General features: G+C 46.8%; 1 protein-coding gene across 1 annotated transcript; it reads left to right on the forward strand.

Moving 5' to 3' along the window:
* On the forward strand, positions 1 to 9757 carry TSPAN6 (tetraspanin 6). Its single transcript, XM_074964428.1, has 8 exons — positions 1 to 135; positions 1246 to 1434; positions 1780 to 1854; positions 3333 to 3431; positions 4152 to 4304; positions 5144 to 5227; positions 8054 to 8142; positions 8945 to 9757. The coding sequence occupies exons 1-7, from the start codon at positions 49 to 51 to the stop codon at positions 8120 to 8122; spliced, it is 756 nt and encodes a 251-aa protein (XP_074820529.1). The 5' UTR covers positions 1 to 48; the 3' UTR covers positions 8123 to 8142; positions 8945 to 9757.
* The last annotated feature ends 7152 nt before the right edge of the window (positions 9758 to 16909 follow it).

The raw sequence follows: 16909 nt of genomic DNA on the forward strand, positions 1-16909 counted from the left end.
GCCCGGGGGCGGGGCTGGCGGCGGAGATCCGAGCGTGGCCCGGCCGCCATGGCGCCCCCGTCCCGCAGGCTGCAGACGAAGCCGGTGATCACCTGCCTCAAGAGCGTCCTGCTCACCTACAGCTTCGTGTTCTGGGTGAGGCAGCGGGCGGCGGCGGGCCCGGGGGTGTCGGGGTGGGGGCCCTGGCGGGTAATGGGGTCCCGGGGCTTGTTGGGGGCACCGGGGCAGGGGCCTGGGGAGAAGTGGGGACCCCTGGCGGGTAATGGGGTCCCGAGGGAGGTGGGGCGGGGCCCCGAGGAGAGTGGGGGCCGAGGCGAGAGGACCTCGGGGGGCTGGGCTGGGCTGGGCTGGACCCCTCCGGGGTGGATGCGGGGGTAGGGCCCAGGCTCCAGAGGGGTTCCTCTGTCGCCTGTCCGGCCTGTAGGGACCCTCTGGCCAGGTGCCCCCCTCCCCCCCCGGCAGTCTGTGCCCATCACGGGGCTCCCCTCACCCCGCGTCATGGCCCTGCATGTAGCACGTCCACACGCGTGTGTTACCCGAGGGGCACCTGTGTGGCTGGTGACGTGCCCGTCCATGCCCAGTATTGGTATGGCAGCCTCGGGGGAACAGCAGTGCTGGGTGGGGTGCACCCCGTAACCTTGTCCCTTTCCTTTCACTGCTCCCCAGGCTACTCTGGCAGGTGAGTGTGTCCGATCCATTAGCGCTGGGCCGGCCTGTCTGCCCCCCATTTACTTCTCTGTGCCTCTCTCCCCTCTGTGTGTGCGCGCGTGCATGACGGGGTCTGGAATGTGGCACCCATGGGCATGTTTGTAAAAGAGCAAATTATTTCTACCTGGGGAAATTTAATTCCCAAAGGCAGATTCATCTGAGTTCCTGTTTATACAATGCCCGAGGGACTGAAGTTCAGAGATGAAATGCTCTGATTATACAAGTGCTTCCTAGATTCCCAGCACTGCCTTTCTGAAAAATGATTTCACATCAATGATTTTAATGCCCACTTTCAAGGACTTCTGCCAGGCAGTCTTTCCTGGAACCCCTCTGCTCACGCTGCCCTCCCATCCCCAGTTTATCTGTCCTTAACCTCCCATTTCTCTCCTGTGGGATCCCTGTCTTTTTGCATACTTCCAGAGTATCTTGTGTCTCCTAGTCTCTCAGTGTGTGGGTTTAAGTGACTATGGCTAAGTAAAGTGCTTTGAAGTGACAAGTGGAGTCAGGATGATTGAGTCTCAATTCTGATTTCTCCAGATCTCTGGCATTATCCTCCTGGCAGTTGGCATCTGGGGCAAGGTGGGCCTAGAGGTGTATTTCTCCCTGTTAAATGAGAAGGCCACCAATGTCCCCTACGTACTCATTGGCACAGGTACTGTTGTCATCCTTCTGGGCACTTTTGGCTGTTTCGCCACCTGCCGTGGAAGCACATGGATGTTAAAACTGGTAAGTGGTCGTTGACTACCAGAAGGCTCATAAATCAAATACCTGCTTCTACAACCCAGGACTTCACCAGCTGTCTGCATGTGCTCCTCCTTTGTGCTGTGCTGTGTATGTGTGTCTGCCTCGAGAAACACTCTCTCCCCTCTTTGTACAGTGCTAAGTACTGAACCATATATTTGCTGACTTTCTCACGTAGCCACAAATCCCAGCACCTCAGCTTTGCCAAAGAGGTTGAGTCCAGGATGTATCCTAATAGATTCGTTCCCTGCAGCCTTCTTTTCTGTGTACCTGTGTTAGCCCTGGAATGTATTTTGGTTGCATTGACTCTCTCTTCTTTTCTGTCCACAGTATGCCATGTTCTTGTCCCTCATCTTCTTGATTGTGCTGGTGGCTGCTGTTGTAGGATTTGTGTTCAGACATGAGGTGAGTCCAGGTGTGACCTATCTCTCTGGTTTTAACCCCTTCCCTCCTCTTCCTGAGGCAGCCTGAGGCCAGAACTTGGATGCAGCCCCTGCTCAGGACAGAGTTCTCACTTACATGTTGTTTCCTCTTACTTCATGTAATCCCCTAGTTGCTGCATACTGAGGGCCAAATTCTGCTCCTTTTTATTCAGGTATAAATCTGGAGTAATCCTTTTGACTTCACTGAAGTAGTCTGGATTTACAATGTTGTTGCTGAGAACAGAATTTGGCTCAGTTTCTGATTCCAAATGTTGAATACGCACAAAAAAGCTGAATAAGAAAAATCTTTGTCATATAAAGATGTAAAAACTGCTTTAAAAAAAAGAAAGCCACATCAGAAAAGTTTAATTAGTTGAACGGGCAAGTTAAATGAGAGAAATTTAGGGCCAACATTGGGGGACCCACATGTTTGGGTTCTGAACTGGGAGTGGGGACTAAATCTGAACTGTTTTCTTTTGGATACAACCTTTAAATAACTAGCTTTACTCCATTTGCCAGCATGGTTATGTTTTTTCACAAATCTCATACCATAACCAATCACAGCTGGCCTCTTTCTAACTTTTGTATACATGTGACATGTTTGGGATGGAAATATTTGAATCACAAGAATTAATTTGTAGTTGTACTGCTGATGATTAATCAAAATATTAGCAAAGATAAAATTAAAGTTAAACTTGAACTCAGTACTTGTGAAATACAACTGTAACACTATCTACCAAGTTAACCAGTATTTAACATCAATGGGGATTTAGAGAGACTATATGTTGAGTGCCTAGAAATAATCACAATGGATGCATTATACTGCCCAAGAGAAATTTTAGTCACTAATCCCTTAAAGTGCCTTAAATCGTGTAGAAAAGTATTTCAGTGATTCGAAATAACCTGACTGTAATGAGGTGGGGGAGATGTTCAAAGGCATAAATGGCTATTAGACACCTACCTCCCATTTGTGCCTTTGAACATCTCCCTCAAGGACTGTAAAGTGGAAACCAAGACCATTCCCTAGTTCCTACTAAGCTTGACAGATATGCACATTTTTATAAAAAACAGACTTTTTAATTTTGTGAGTTTGATCCTTCATCTGAAACGTGCCAGTCAGATTGATTTTGCAAGTGTCTTTGGCCATAAATATGGCCCACACAAACCATGATTTTATTGTGATGTCACAGTGATTAGGTCTGCCTGTAAATGCAAGAATTAAGTTCCAGTGCTCGGTGCAGTTGGAGCAGTGCTCCCTTCCCTAATCCCCAGTTCATCTTCATAGCCAGTCTCACATCTGGATAGTAACAGGAATGACTTTCTAACATGGTTTAAGCCATTCCTGGTTCTCTTTCTGATGGAGCTGTGTTTTTAAGGCAAAGAAGTTCTTGTGACAGGGAACTCTTTGGGACCTGTAGCCTTCGGAGGCTTAGCTTATGAAAATCTTTCCCTTCTCTGCAGATTAAGAACAACTTTCAGAGCAACTATGGTCTTGCTCTGAGGAACTACAATGCAACAATAGATCCCCACAGCGACGCGGTGGATACCATCCAGAGAACTGTGAGTGCTCATATTTGGTTCTGTCTAAAGAAACTGGTGGGGAAGCCTGTATCCTCCAGATGCATGGCCCAGGACTCCCCGATACTTGTGTTGTGCAGCAGCTGAGGCTGGGACTCCCATGCACGGGCAAAGTACAACGCAAGGAAGGCCCTGTTTTACCAGGAGGCATTAAACATTAGATGCCTTCTCTGCTACTGCCAGAGCTGTTCCTCTGAAGGAGAGTGTGCTGCAGCCTCCCCTTGCCTCATTCCCCATGTGATTGGCTCAGAATACTGGGGAGCAGTATTGCCTTAATGTTCCCAGTTCTCAGGCATGCGAGGGACAGCCGTTATGATGGACAGCATAGAGGGCGGCTGTGTGCACACAGGCGGCCTTACAAGGTATGTGCTATGCAGATCTTATCTGAGTGCCTACAGCGTGCTTGTCCCTGTAGAGACACTGTCCTTCTCCTGCATATATCTGTATCCCTGAGACTGTCTGAAAGCGTTTGCATTTGAAGAAAAATAGCTGCTATGCGCTGTTCAGAGGAGGTGAGGGGTAAAGGGCAGGAGGTGGGGGAAGATGTCTACACAGGGCTGTTGGGATGCAGTGAGGAGAGACGTAGGGGGAGGCCAAGGGGGGAAAATTTGGGGAGCTTGCAGTGATTGGTGTAGCCTTGGAGATGTGGTACTTTGGGGTTCATGCACTACTCCTTACTGTTCTAAAACTTGTTTTCCCCAGTTACACTGCTGTGGAGTCCAGAACTATTTTGACTGGGTGAACACTACCTACTTTGCACAGAAGGGAATCCCTCTGAGCTGCTGCAAGTTCCAAAACTGCACAGAAAGTGATCTGAAGGAGCTGGATAAAGCCAAGGCTATGGTGTATGGCAATGTAAGTGAATCTCAGAGACTATCCCTCTGTGTGTCCTGGAAGCAGGCGTGGGGAGGGGAGAGCTGGGATACTTGGATCTTCTTTCCCTGGTAGAGAGTCAAGTCCTGTAGGTGAGAAGGAACTTAGCTCCAGAAAGAGGGTTATTGGGCCACAGGAAACTTGTATGCAGTAATGGGGGTGAAGGCCATGTTGCTGCTGATAGGGGAAAGATGTGTAGAGAAACTATCTCCAGTGTTTTTTCTCAAGTTATTTGGAAGTCTCAGCTATTCCCTATTGGTGGGAAAGGATCTGTGTCTGCATCTGTGTCTGCAGTGTATCACTTGCCCTGTGTGTGAGATACTATTGTACAATGCTTTATGTTCCTGTAGCACTTAATCCTCACAGCTCCGTTGTGAAGAAAGTATACAGGGGAATGAATAGAAATGTAGAGGCAGATAGTGTTACCTAGTGGCTAAGCCGGGACTAGGAAGTCTGAGTTCCGCTCCTGGCTTGGACACTGACGTGCTTGTGACCTTTAGTGAATCATGCTGCCTTTCTGTACCTGTACATCCCCATTCATAAAACAAGGCTAATGCTCACCTTGGCAAAGTGCCCAGGATGAAAGGTGCAAAGTACAAAGCTTTAAATGACTCGCCCAAGATCAAACAGCAAGTCAAATGGCTGAATTCAGCACACATCCCAGGACTTGACTCCCAGGCCTTTACTTGGATTCCTTCCTGAGCTTGTTCACCCCTCTAGCTGCCTGTGTGGTGTCTGTGGGTTGGAAGGATGTACCCATGGTGTCTGGCGGCCCGGAATTGTCCATGCTCTACTCTCATGCTAATTCTTTTTTTCTGCAGGGTTGTTTCAGTCTGGTAACAACAGTTATGGAGTCCAAAATGGGCATTGTGGCTGGTATCTCCTTTGGCATCGCTTGCTTCCAGGTAAACTCTCCCTTGCTGTTCTTCTATGGTCCTTGAGGAGCTCTGAGTCTAGTTTTTGTATTCGTAATTGTATTTAATGTCTTTTAATATTTTCTTACATATGTAAAGGCACAGCATATTTCAGAGAGGAGGAAATGGTTGACCGTTCTGCAGATTCCCCTGCCATTTTGCTTAAGTGCCACCCAGTCACCCATCTCCAAAACTGGGGATGAAAATGCCAGCTTCCTCCCAGCAAGCCTGCGTATGGCTTGAGAACAGCTCACTCTGGAAACAGCCAACTTCTAAGAGATGCCAGTGCAACCAAACCTCTCCTGTTCTGATGCAGTGTTAGCTGTCTGAATTACTTCTTCGAGCGCACAAACTGTCACGCTTGCTTCCGCTGCCCTTTCAGGATGATAGTTTAACTAACTTAGTGCTTGTAGGTGACCTAAAACATCCTGAAATGCCTCTCTCAAATTCAGACCCAGTTAATACAATGACACCATCTTCTGTTAGCCACACTGCAGAACAGTGTGCATAATATTACAGACTCCCTCTTCTCCCCTTGCTATTTCTTCCTCTCCCTCTGATTCTTCAACCTGAGGTTTTATCCTGGTGGTGAAGAAGCATCATGTCTCAAGCAGCAACGGAACTAGTGCCTCCTAATCTGACCAACCTTGTCTCAGTAGGAAGCAAGAGGCCTCTGGCCTGAGCTCCTTGTGTGCATGGGGAACATTTTGAAGTGGGCTTTCAGAAGAGCTCCCTACATTGGGTGCATGTTGAGTGCTGAGCAGTTGTGAAAATGTGATCATAAGTGTCCCAGTGGGAGTTGCTTGGTGCTGAGAACTCTTGCAAATCTGGCCTGTATTTAGTTGAGCGGCTTGGAAAATTTGACCTCAATTCTGGTTCCTGAGCACTTGAAAGCCTGCCTAGTGGGCTAAGGTTAGCAGGTTTTGCCTTCATATAGGGTCTCTCTGGCTGATGGAGCTTCCTGACACGTTTGGTCTCAGTCTCTGTCATCTGAGAAGGTGATCAAAATGGTGTCCCTTAGCATGTGTTTCTTTCATGGCTTTATCACATAGGCATGTGCTCTCACCATCTCTGTAGGGTCATCTTTCACTCTTGTGTGTGTCAGAGTATTACGTGTTAGGGAGAATTTAAAAGATAGCTGGTGCAGATCTTCCTTATCCACAGGCTCTCCCAGAATGCTGATACTGCGACAGCACATCAGTGTGTATTGGTACGTAACAGGGCAGATATCTGAACAAGTTTCTGTGTTGCATAGTATGTCAAGTAAGATCATCTACTGTACTGCCTAGGTCTTGCTGAGTGCCTCAGTTGTGGTCTGAGCCCTTAGTCTTTCTGCTGCAGCTGCTAGGTTTGCTGAAATCGCCTGTGTTCTGTGATGTTTGGCTGTGATTGTTTCTAGGAATTCGAACACCTTGCAGTCGGCAAGGAAGGTGGCAACAGAGACAAAGACACAGATGAACTACACCTCATTACTTGACTTGACTCTTGTTTCGAGGCGATTTCCATTCTTTCTGAAATTCTCGAACATAGAGTCACAGATGTCTGTATCAATTCCAAATGGCAGAACTCCTTATTTTCTTCAAAGCGTGTTTGCTTTTGAGTACAGAGTATGAAGAAACAGCAGCTTGAGATTGAGGCAAAGGAGTACACAGACCCAAAACCAGAGAAGAGACTGGCAGAGTGAGATTGTGTATTGATTGCTTGATTTATTTTAGCTTTAATTTACTCTTCATTGAAGGAAATTGCCTGAAAGCAGCCTGTGAGGTATACAGGCACATCTTGTCCGAGTCAAGGTTTAACATGTAATAGCACAAGCACAGAGAGAAGAATCTCGGCCAGCCTGTTTTATTCTGATATTCGTTTGTCACTGTGCTGTTCCCTGTAACAGACAGACACAGCAAGGACTGGGAGAGGTTGGAGCACAGACCTTTATCTTGCAGCTGGTACATTTGCAAACTGTCTTCATTGCATTTTGTTGTCAGTTTCCTAGGGCTGGAGCCAGTTGGTCTCTTTCAGCTGCTATCCATTTCCTCCCTCCTTCCTGGGATGTACATATCACACTCTACTTATTACAGCTTCCACATCTATATTCCAAACAGGACATCTGGAGTTTGATGAATAAGTGGGTGGGCCCATGTGCCTTCGTCAGCTCTAGGCAGGTAACCGCATTGTAGCGGTTGCAGTTATTGAGGAACGTGTCATTGTTTGGGGCTTAGAATCATATAAACATTTCATGATTTATTCTCAAGTAAACTTTGTTGTGTCACACAAGTGAAAGGCCCAATTCTGCAACTTTGCCTCCTGTGAGTACAGTTACATGCATGAGTGTTTTTAGGATCAGGTCCTAAATGCCTTTGGTACAGAAAACAGCTGCCTGGAGCCCACACAACAGTCATAACTGATGTGTGTCCTTCAGTGTTTTCACATCAGAAACACACCAACCTTGATTCCATCATTGTCCTTGCAGTGGGGAGAGGCAGTTGATATTTTCTACTGGTTGTGTAATGGGGTGTGATGCTCCTGAGAGCAATATAATCTCTGTGAAATTACCATAAAACAGTAGATGGTTCATAAAGCAAATTCTAACAAGAAGCAACATTCTCTTTCTCTCACAGGGAGAGCCTTCTCACTGATGGCTGCCAGGATCCTCTGACTCTCAGCTTTATCCACGCTAAAGCAAAGGAGCCCAGATTTTGCTTTTACAAAACCAAAACAGTCTCCAGTGCTTCAGATCTCGGTTGCATTGTATCCAAATCATTACAGTTTGGATGTCCGGTTTTGGGTGACCTATACTTAGTTTATTTTTTCACATTTCAGTTGGTTGGGATCTTTCTCGCCTGCTGCCTTTCCCGGTACATCACAAACAATCAGTACGAGATGGTGTAACAAGCCAGCCTTTGACCAAGGTATGTCTGTCCTGCAGTGCCAGGGGGGTGTGTGTGTGTATTCATATACCTGTGCACTGAATGGTGTGCCTGTCTGCAGATCTAGGGATGAGGGAGATCTTTTGTAGGCTTGCGCTTTCATAAGGCTGTGTGCATATGTGCACAGGAAGGTCTGAGCAGAGAAACATGCGCACCCATGTGCAGGTCCACCCACTCAGGGATGTGCGAGGGTCTGCTCAAATCTGTGTTTCTTCTATAAGCATCTAGCAGAGACAAGAACCCACATTTTGTAGTAAGCAGTTCTTTGACACTTAAAGTTTAAAGTGAAATAAAATCTTTATGGATCTACCTATGTGCAAGAACAGAGCAGACAGGTGCTGTTGAATCTCCTACACATGTGTGTTCATGCACCTTGGTTAGTTACCTAGACCTCCTTCCCATCACCCTAGACCTAGACCACCTTTCCCATCACTCCCTCTATGGTACTAGTTCTGCTTCTTCCCAGCTCTTTTAGTGCACTACAGTTCTAGCTTGCAGTGCCCCCTGCTATTCTAGTACTGCCTCTCCTCCTCTTGTTCACCACACTGCTCTGCTTCTTCACCTCAATCTAACCCCCAGCCCCCCCGCTAATCCCATATTGGGCCTTTCAGAGCAGGGGTGAAGATGTTGAATGGTGGTGCATTTCGCAGTGAGGACCAGTATCTGCTGTGGAGTAGCATGCGACCCACAAACTTGCTTCCACTGTGTGACTTCAGCTCTGTGGGAATCCTGATCTCTAGAGCTGGGAAACATGTTCATTAACCCTTTGCTTTCTGAATTTTAGGAAATTTCCTCTGATCTCCCTCCTCTGGAGAGCACTTCATGACCTCCAGTTTTCACCTGGTCCCAGCCTGCTGAAATCATGTTTGAACTGACTGATCCTCTTCAGAATCAGCGCACGGAATAGAGTGTACCAGCTGTTCTGTCGCAGTCAGGGAATTGTCAAAACACTACTCTTTTGTAACACTGAATGGGGTAATGAGTGTACCCAAGGTAGTTATAATAACTACATTCCTCCAGGCCCCCACCTCCTCAGTTTGATTGCACAATGAAGTAGCATGATATGACAGTACTCTTATGTCATTCTTATACTTTCTGCTAGTTATTTAACTGGAATGCACCATTAATTTTGGAGGTGTATAGTATGCATTAGGAACGAAGCACTCATTGCTTTCTCTCCTGCCTTTGGCCATTTAAATTATATTATTCACTTCACACTCTGTCAGTGATCCATTGAAACACCTACTGTTGCAACTGGCTGGTCCTATCATGTTATGCAGACGCATTGCCATGTCTGTCTGAGGCTCTGTGTTCAATAGCATCTGTTTCCAGGCTCTCTTCCCAATCAAGGGTTTTATATCACTTTTTTTATAATTGTATTTTTTAAAGGGCCTCGTTCCTGTCTCCTGATCAGGTTGTAGTGATTTTCATAAGTTGTAGCATGAGGTTCGGTGGTGTAGCTGTCTGTGTCGATAGCTTTGTAGGTATGCCTCCACCAAGTTGGGCATGATTTCATCATCAGTATTATGTTCTGCTTTAACTTGTTTTTTTGTATTAAATAGAAATCCTCTTGTCTTGAAACACAATAAATATTAAATATTTTACTCTAAAATATCAGCGCGGTTGGGTTTTGTCTCCAGGAAATTCCACCTTGATTTCAGTGCAGGAATCTACCGGAGGCATAGATTTGTTTGCCACTCATGTCCTCATTCTGGCCTGGCCCGGCCCATAACCCTTGTAGCATAGCAGCACGTATGCTTTCTAATCCATCAGTGTGTTGGCTCAATTTCAATTAGAGAAGTTATTTGTATTCTCTTTCTAAAAATTGTCGTGCAACATTGTTGATGGAGAACCGCCAACTCCTGGCATGGAATGCTGCAGGTGAAGTTCTGCTGAGTGAACCTTAGGCAGGACAAAGTTCATTCCTCCTGTAAGCAGGTACATCCTCTGCTATCTTTGTTGCTGAATTTGGCCCGTTCTGTAAAGTGCTTTGGGATCCTTCAGAGGAAAGGGTACTCTGTCACTGTAGGAAGGGGCATTTGGTCTTCTTGGCTTTCTGTGAACAAATCCATTGACAGTCCCCAACCTTTCTCCAATAACGGAGCACACGGAGGTGAGGCCCTCTATCCTGAAGATATAATAGCATCCTCCTCCTTCACCTGAGCTTGGTGCACGGTTGGGTTTGTCAGACGAGTGCTGTGCACTGGATTGGGAATTAATGCTCAGGAAAGTCGGAGAGGGGGATGAGGTAGTCTGCCAAGCACTGTTCTAGTAATCACTGTATGAGCATGAAAAGAGGAGGGATTAGAAAGGGCTGGCTGAGCTACTGGACAATAACAAAGGGTCTCCACCCTGATGCAGAGAGCGCTTTTCACACCATTAACCTGCCCTTCCTGTCACCAAAACCAGTGCTGCTGAGAGGCAGCCTGCCCTGGCCCCAAAAGCCTGAATGGAGGAGCAGAACTACATCAGTGTTCCAGCAGAACATAATTGCCCTGTTCTGTACACCCCCTGAAGCTCTGTTACAGATCACTGCCAGAGACAGGATACCATGGTCTGACCTGGTATGGCAGCTCTTTAGTTCTTTTGTTAGCGGTAGCCCATTAAACTGGCTTCATTTCTGACTACAAAACTTAATATCCCATTTAGTGTCAGAGAATAAATCAAACTCTTGCATGTCAGTTCCCAGATGGTTTTGTTAAAAAGCCTCCAGGGTTTTCAAGGCAAGGCAAAGTGCATTAGCACTTTTGACCATTAACATAACAATATAGACGTCCAATTACAGCTAACGACTGGACAGCCTGGATAAAAACATGCTAATGGAGGGACGTGTCTAACTGAAGCTGTGTCCATCGGAAAGCCTGTGCAAAGACAAATGAGCCTGCACATACTCCTTTTCGGCTGGCTTGTGTGCTGCGCCATATAGGCCAATAAGTGCAGCCCTAGTTTAATCTTGTTCAAAATCAACAGGGTTTGTCTAGATGAACAGTTGCACCCCATCTTGCTGCTTGTTAAATTGACAGTGCATTAGCCTGTTGCGCACTCACTATCCACGTGGACCCTGCTGTCATGCCTAAAATGTTCCCTGGTGCACTTTGATCTGCTTCCGTTTCAAAGTGGAGTGGATCAGAAGGCATCAGGGAAGTGTTAGTGTGCAGTAGCAGTGTCCATTAGCTAACTCGGGGCAGATTCACGCTCCAGCGTGCTGCGCCCTACCTGTTCAGCGAGACAAGCCCTCAAGTGGTGGTTGTGCAAGTTATTTGGTCCCTTTGGGGGCTGTATCTAAAGTCCTGCCACACGTTGGATCCTATTTGGTGCTAATCACCTCATGCTATCCTTTGCCATTAAAGTTCGTGCTGATTGACGTTCACTGTGATCTGACGGCTGGTTTGTGGCTTACCTCGATGATGATGTGGTTCTTAGATTTACTTAGGCCAGGTGGCCACATGATTAAACCACCACAGTCGGCACTAACCGGCCTTCTTGTTGGAAAGTCTCAGCAGAGACACTTAGGATTGCAGGAATGTGGAGTGTGACCTGCTATAAGCTTTAGGGGCAGTCTCCCAAGGCCAGCATTGAGGTATGTTTTTACAGAGGTGTGTCTTTGTGCTACCTGTGTCACACCCCGTGTTGCTGGATTCTGGTACTTTCCACAAACACATTTCATGTTAAAAAATTGGCCCTGTTGAAGTTACCCCCCTGAGACCTTCCAGACCTCCTCCTTTTGGTGATAGGATCAATGTGACATACCCCTCTCGCCTGGCTCCGTGTCTGTGTTTACACTGGAAGAGCACAGGCAATGTCAGCTGCTGGGGTTCCAGCTCTGGAGCAGGCTCTCTGGACCCATCAGAACTGATCCCGCCATGCTGGACTCTTGCTTCTCCTCCTTCTGTTGGGATGCTGCTGGTGACCTGTCATAAATCAGCTGATGCGCAGTGGGTTTCAGCTGGCTCAGAAATCCTACTGATGAGTTTACAGTGCCAAGCACCTTTGGGGATGGGGGCATTAGAAATGTGCACTGAGGTAGGTTGTGGAAGCTGTGACTCGACAAGGATGCTCGACATTCCTGCCTGTTCTAAAACCTTCTGTTGCGGGGCCCAAAGCAGGGAGCAGCAGGAGTTGAGTAGCAATCGAGGGCCGCTAGTGAGAAGCTGCTGTAACAGCTGTTGCAGGTGAGAGCGTGTGCTAATGCTGCTTAGGTGAGTTAAAAAAGGAAGGAGCCCCTTATCTCGCTCCACGGTGGCTTTCACATGTTGTTCCTTTGTCCTGAATGTAGCTGCAATAAACAAGCCATGAGCACTCTCCCCTGACATTGCTGTCTTCTCTTACTCTGCATACTTGGCCTTTTGGCAACAGCTCTGACTTCAACTCCAGGGAGAGCCACCTGAGCATGAGTTCGTGCAAATCACAGGGCTAGTCTCCTGCACGAACTTCTGCCCTGGCTGACTTCTGAATCGCAGTCTTTCCTTTGCTCTCCTGTTATGGGGTGTAACTGATGGGGATATAGGGTTTGTATATGCTGGTATGTTTTTCCATACAATATTTATATGTCAGGAAAGGTTTCTGAATTCAGTTTCTGAAATAGCTGCAGCTCCACCCCATGGCCAGCAGAGAGCAGCACCGAGAGAGCATATTGATTTCAGAGCCTGTCCATCTGGAATTCTTCCACTTTCCTTTCTGAATCCTCTCCAGAGGGGGAAACCCCAGCCACCCCTCCTCATCTTGTGGGTTTGCTAACGAGGGATGCTGTGCTCAGATGCCGGGCCAACAAGTGTGGTATAAATACCTAGACTAATCATTAAAATGTGTAATAGAAACAAAGTGCATGAGAGCAGGATGGATGACTTGAATGCGGCAATTATTATTTATTCTTTGTATCATCATAGCTCCTAGGATCTCCAGCTGTGGAGCAGGACCCGTCATGCCAGGTGCTGTACAAACACACATCACAAAGGTGGTCCCTGCCTCCAGGAGCTTAATAATCTAAGCAGGGGCCAATGTCGCTCAAATACTCAGAATGTGTTAAAGGCAACTTGTACCACAGCAGAAAGACTTTATTTTTGAATAGGTGTTGCTAACATACTAGATTTATGTGATGGAGGGTGGGGTGCAGGAAGAATGCAGGCACTTTATGCACCTGAAGAATAAGGAATATGTTGTATTTTGTTCCTCCAAGGATCTCCAGGCACTTTGCAGAGGTGATGGGGATTCCATTTTCCAGATGAAGGAAAAGGTACAGAGAGGGGGTAAGGTCACACTCTGAGCATGGAGCAGAGTTTTACAGTAGAAGCCTGGTCTCCGAAATGAGAGTTGGTTCATAAGTGCAGCCCTGGGAGGTCTGAAGGAGACGTGTTCTCTCTGCTCCCCCTACTCCCCATCAGTTTTTTGTTTTCCTGTTGATGCCCCTCAATGCCTCTGCTAGCCTCGTGCGTTTTCACTTAATTTACAGCTGAGCTCTGGCTTGGCCGCTCTGTTCAGGAATCCACCAGATTCTGAGTTGCTCATTCATCAATAAATAATTAGCGGGTAGATCCTCACTCTACTTCTGGCTGCTTTGTGCTGCATGGGCAATGCGAACTAGCTGGAAAGCAGCCCCAGTGGGACAGCTGAGATTCCTCATTGATGTAGGAGTCCCTTGGGGAGCCCACTACAAGCTGACATAAATTAGAGCACCCTTCATGCCGTTCTAATTTGATTGGCCCCTGGCTACTGCCAGGATTGTGGGAAGCTGGAGGGTGACTCAGAGTCACCTTTGTCGCCTGCGCTGTGCCCAGGAGCGAGCTATGTCAGTGAGCCCCAAAATTTTCAATAGGATTCAAGCGCAGTATCATGTCTTACTTGAAGTCACATTGGGAAGGCATTGTGGGATTGCACTGGATTATTAACATAAGTGCTCCAGCGAGGCTGTTTATCATTGCTCGTCCCTCTTTGATGTGTGGCACCAGTGATGATGTTAACAAGCTGCTCTCTGGATTTAACTCTGTGATATTACTTTCCTTGAGATTTAGAGCAGTGAGCAGCATACCTGGGGTTTCCTTTGATGGAAACACTTGTCTGACAGCACCACACAGGCTTATAAATAGAATTTAAAGAAAGGAATAAAGAAATTCTGCTCCAGGGTACAGAAGGATCCCCATAGTCCCTGACATGAACAATGTGACTGGAACAGAGACCACCCAGATACCCCTCATTAAGATTTGCGCTTCAGATGGCAGGAGCCAAGGTAGCAGTTCTATGTCCAGCCAGACCCTGGGCCTGACACAAAGCTCTGGGATAGATTTTCTTTTGGGAGTTACATAAATCAGTGCAAAATAGCTCTGAGCAGCCCAGACAGAGAACAGCTTATTCTCTGAGAGCTAGAGACTGATCATTGCCATGACTCAGAATCTTGCAAGGGGATTGTGAGTCCACAATGATGATGATACAATGAAAGGGCTTTTTCTTTCTTTCATGCAAGGCAGGGGTGAAAAATCCAAGAGAGAAGCGCAGCCTGTCCTGGGAATGCAAGACAGAATCAGCCTGATGACAGAATTCCATGTCTTTGTTCATCTTGGCATGAGTTCCGTGTCTTTGTTCATCTGAAAGAAACGCCTCCAAATGAGGCCTATGGATGGGTGAACTGGCTAAAAGTAATATAAACTGATTTAACCGTCTTCCAAACTTGAACTGAAACATTGTTGAGGCTTGGAAAAGTTTAGCAATTGTTTCCCTTTTGTTTGCACGTGCCTCTTCACTTCTGGTCCCTGACTAAATTAAGAAACAGATGAAACTCTGAAAGATCTCTGGCTATACTGTTTTTCAAAAATGCCCCACTCTCTTACATTGTAAGTTCCTTGGGGTAGGGGGCATCTTTTTGTTCTGTTTGTACAGTGCCTGGCACAATCATCCATAATTAGGTTTCCTAGGCATTAATGCAATACAAATGATAACAGTAATAGACTCTGGTTCAGCTCCCCTGAGGTTATTAATGTTGGGAGCCCTCGTGTGGAAGAGCTTCTGACTGCTGCCACTGCCAGCATTTGAAGTACACTTGATAGATCTGCTGTGAATGAGGATAGACGAGCTGATGCTTGACATTCCTGCTGCTTGGCTACTGTAGGGCTTCCAACCTTGTTACCACTGATGGAGCTGCAATGTTTGAGCAATGGTGTAAGACATCTTTGTAAATGTCCGTAGTCTAGGCCAAGCCCATGGTGGAGGCCAGTCTCATGGAATTTCCGGTCCACCTGGGACCAGGAATTAGGTGCTTGGATGCCATGGAAATGAAAGTGGTATAAAACTCTAGCTCAGTGGAAATCTCTTCACACCTCCAGCCCAGTCTGTAGGCCAAAGAGATTTAGAGAAGCTTAAGAGATGTGGAGCTGAGGGTTTGGAGGCTCATTTGAACGGACCCACTAGACTTTTTAAGGTTTCTCAGCAGTAAGTGAGACTTTATGTTGTACCAATTCAGTAACTGTTGTGAAAAAGAACAGTGGTAATGTAGCTTCAAGGTTTTATATCAAAAAAATGAAGCATGGGAGAGTGTATGCTAGTCTCTCCTACTTTATAAGGGTGTATTGCTTTATCCCCGTTTACCCATCCTCTACCATACCGGTCCTGTGGTCAAAACACTCCTTCTTTTACTAAAACAAGTGCTTTAAAGAGTGAAACAAAAAATCAAATGAAGAAAAAAAATAAGGGCTGTTGACTGTTAACCCATACCACTGCTACACGCCGAATGGATTTTGTATGTGGTTAGTACTGACAGCTTAAAAGTTGTATCTATTTCTTTGAAGTCAATGGGGACAGGGAGGAAGGTGTAGGGCCTTGTTCCTTTGAAGGCTGTAGAGGGGACATCCAAGTTGCTAGGCAATCTGCGTGTAGAGGAGAGATGATCCTATAGAAGCAGGGTGGTCAAGTGGATTGGGCCCTGGACTGCAGCTCAGGAGACGTGGTTCTGTTCCAACCAGCTGTCCCCTTTGGCAAGTCATATCACCTCTCTGTGCCTCAGTTTGCCCATCTGTAAAATGGGGATAATGATACTGACTTCCCTGGTAAACTACTTGGTGATCTCTGGGGTTATTTAAGAACTAGGTGGTATCATTGTGATTTAAAGCACTGGAGCAGGCAATACATCCCTGCCTCCCAGGGCTGGGAGGGTGAATTCCTTGATGTTTGTAAAGGGGATGAGCTCCTTGATGGGAGGTGCTATGTAGTACTGAGTATTATTCTTTGGTGACCTCTCTTTACATGGACAGTGGGGCCCGTGTATTGGCTTACCGTGCCCTCATTTAGTGAGAGCTTCCTTGGAGTAGGTACTGCCTAACTTGCAGCCTCTGATGTGTGGAAGTTTGTCTGCCTCTTCCGTGATCCCCCATCCACAATCTGCTCAGGGTGGGACAGCAGTTTCAAGTGGTTTTTCTTTACCTCTCAGCACTCAGGTTACCCCTCTTTGTAATTGCCCTGGCAGATGTAGATGCCCTATCGTTGTTCTGCAGATCTAACCTGCTGCTGATTGTTTAAAGCACTTAGTTGGTTGTGTCTGGCTTCCCTATGCAGCGTGATTCCTCCTTGTGCACCTGCTTGTGGTTTAGGCCAGTGATATGGCTACTGTAGCATCTGTACCCTGCACTCTTTCTAGGCCTCACAGCCACCTGGGCTGTGGAGGGAGGCAGTCATTCTGCACCAGCGATGCTGCACAACGGTTTTTAAGTAAGAATGTAGGAATTTACATCCTGGTCAGATCCATGGTCCATCTAGCCTCGTAACC

This window comes from Natator depressus, chromosome 9 (assembly GCF_965152275.1).
Source record: "Natator depressus isolate rNatDep1 chromosome 9, rNatDep2.hap1, whole genome shotgun sequence".
Classification (NCBI taxonomy): domain Eukaryota; kingdom Metazoa; phylum Chordata; order Testudines; family Cheloniidae; genus Natator; species Natator depressus.